This window comes from Empidonax traillii, unplaced genomic scaffold, assembly GCF_003031625.1.
Source record: "Empidonax traillii isolate 1590-97213 ecotype Southwest subspecies unplaced genomic scaffold, ASM303162v1 scaffold2891:size26640, whole genome shotgun sequence".
In the NCBI taxonomy this organism is placed as follows: domain Eukaryota; kingdom Metazoa; phylum Chordata; class Aves; order Passeriformes; family Tyrannidae; genus Empidonax; species Empidonax traillii.
Genome location: NW_020958084.1, coordinates 3,540 through 6,291, shown reverse-complemented (window position 1 = coordinate 6,291; position 2,752 = coordinate 3,540). Strand labels below are relative to the sequence as shown.

General features: G+C 42.3%; 1 protein-coding gene across 1 annotated transcript in view; it reads left to right on the top strand.

Moving 5' to 3' along the window:
- Positions 1 to 2,288, top strand: part of LOC114072278 (glutathione S-transferase-like) — an 8,832-nt gene extending 6,544 nt beyond the window's left edge. The window contains exons 3-5 of the mRNA XM_027910193.1: positions 706 to 847; positions 1,442 to 1,573; positions 1,898 to 2,288. Coding sequence (XP_027765994.1) covers positions 706 to 847; positions 1,442 to 1,573; positions 1,898 to 2,017 — 394 coding nt within the window. The 3' untranslated portion in view covers positions 2,018 to 2,288. The remainder of the gene's footprint in view (positions 1 to 705; positions 848 to 1,441; positions 1,574 to 1,897) is intronic.
- The last annotated feature ends 464 nt before the right edge of the window (positions 2,289 to 2,752 follow it).

Sequence of the window (2,752 nt, the reverse complement as noted above, 5' to 3'; positions counted from 1 at the left end):
TAGACTGTGACTGCAGGTGATGTCTAGGGCAGTGATAGCCAGCTAGATTAGATGGGCAGCATGGTGCAAGGCAGCTCATCAGTCATCAATCAATCCAGGGGCAATACAGTTCTCAGAAGAAGGCAGTCAGGAGTGCAGACTGTCTCCCTGTTGCTCCAGTTCAATTTCTCCTGCAGAATGTCACAACAGGCATTTTCACCACATCAGACACAGGGAGACAAAAACCTCCTACCTTCTAACAGCCAGTATTTAGAATTGAGTTAGGATTAGTAACTGGTTCTTTAACAACAGAACTCTTAGGGCACATGGTTTGACATGAGGTATTTTTAAATGCTTCAAATTAATAAGCACTGGAAAGCAAATGCCAAGGTACTTGTTAGGAATTGCAAAAACCCACTGTTTCATTTACTGATTGGATTTCTAACACAAGTTTGGATGACACACCTGCCAGTTTTGTACTCAGGTTCAAAAAAAAACATAGTATAGAGAAGTATCAACCCCAGTGAGAAGTGGAAGGGGGACAGTGTTTAGGGGTGGATTAGGCACTTTGCATTTGTCTTCCACCCAAGCACCTCCCCTGTCCCTTGATGCAACTGCATTCTGGAGGGAACTACTCCAAGCTATAGATGTGAGATAGAAAAGGTGGAGGTTGTGGTACTTAGATCTACTGTGTTTGTCTTGACCAACTGGATCTATTCTTTTCAGAATCGATATGTATGTGGAAGGAATGTTTGATCTGAATGAGTTATTCATGCACTCTGTAGCCCAACCAGCGGATAAAAAGGAGCAACATTTTACCAACATGTTGGACAAGGCCGCAAACAGATACTTCCCAGCCTTTGAGAAGGTGTGTGGCAAAGATGTAGCTTAATCAATACTGTTGTCTGGAAACTCCATCCTGGATCTACACCAACAATTTTTATTGAGGAAAACACTTGGAGATAACTGCTCTGTGTTTGATGGGGCGGGGATGAGGATGGAGACAGGACACTACAGAGGGGACAGAAGGCACTGCAAATCTGGGAGACCCATAAAGCTGCAAAAACCCAGGACACACTGAGCTCCACAAACGTCCATGTTTTGGTCTGTCTGTTGTTTCAGCCAAAAGAAACTACAGCATCAGCTTTTACATAAAGTTTCCTCCTGAAGTGCAGATGCCCCTCTGCCACACAATCTGTGTAAAAGCAGCTCCTCCTGTATCTCATGAAGCTTAGCATTCAGTGCAGTGGCATCGACTACTTAAGCTCCAGAACAGCTGAGCTGGCAGAAAGAAATGCAGAAAAGAAGGGACTGGTAAATCATGGCTAGATTTGTTTGTGCTACAGGTGTTTGTTCTGCATTTCCTTCTTTCAAGGACAACTCTGTGCAGTGTGTGACCTTGCTTTGAAGATCCCATATTAAGCAACAGAGAGAAAAAAATCATCTGCTTCTCTCTTTTTAGGTTTTGAAAGACCATGGACAAGACTTTCTTGTTGGCAACCAGTTAAGCAGGGCAGATGTGCAGTTACTTGAAATCATTTTAATGGCAGAAGAGTTCAAGCCTGATATACTTGCCAAATTTCCTCTCTTGCAGGTAAATGAATGGACAGTTTTAATGGACAATGAATTGGAAAGGACCGCTGATTTAAACTGGCTGAGAAACAGGGGAGAATGGGAGGGTGAGGAGAGAAGTGACCTACAAAATTATCAAATATCCTAAGTAGTTTTAGCTGGCCTCAAACACTGCTGGGTATGGCCACCTTCTGACTTTGCAGCCACAAACGCATAATAGAGGGAAGCCTGTAGCTTCTTCTGCTGCATCAATGCATGATGTTACTTTTAGAGGTTGGATAACATCAAAATGTCTGACAGTTACAATGCTGCTTAAGCACAGTGCTGTTTTGGTTTTGTTTTGTAGCGTTTTAAAGCAAGAATAAGCAATATCCCCACAATAAAGAAATTCCTGCAGCCTGGCAGCCAGAGGAAACCACCAATGCAACCCGAAGATTTACCCAAAGTGCTGGCAATTTTCTACTGAGCAGCAGCCTAAAGCCACAGAAACTCCCATTTCATTGTGTTTGCTGATAGTGGCAAAAGGAAATGAATGAAAAGAGTGGAATGGTTTTTGATCTCTCTTTCCTTAGCTACAGAACTAGTTTGAGCCTACTGCCAACACTTCCAAGGGAAATCTATACGAGCATACCAGAAAATGGAATAGTTCACTGATGAGGGAGTATATTGGACAACACAAGATATCTTAAATTACTGAAGAGAACGCCTGAAATAAAGTCTTACTGCTGACACTCAAACTCAGGTTGTTAACTGACTTCTTGATGCTACTTACATGCCTAAGGGCTTTCTGGTTCTGGCATTCCTAAGAATTTCTGGAAAATGACAAAAGTTTAGCCCAAACAGTAGGTGATGTATTTGTTCTGGGAAATGCCAGGAAAAGCATGCAGGTTCTGGTCAGATGGGGATGACAGGTTAGGATTTGGCTTTCCTCTGAGCTTCACATGGAGGACGCTGGGACCAGAGATCCTATTGCACCTCTGTTTTGTGACTGGACATATTACAGCTTCACCAATATTTCCTTTAACTAAAGGTGTATTGTAGCAGCTAAAAGCAGTTTGCAGACTTGATTGAGTGTGCTTGTCACTAACTGTGAAGTTTAAAACTTGTATCTTTAAAAGAAATGCCATGCATCTGCCATCAGTCCTTATTATCAAAAAAGGAATAAACCCCAGCGTTTTTCTTCAGGAAAGCATGTATGAAA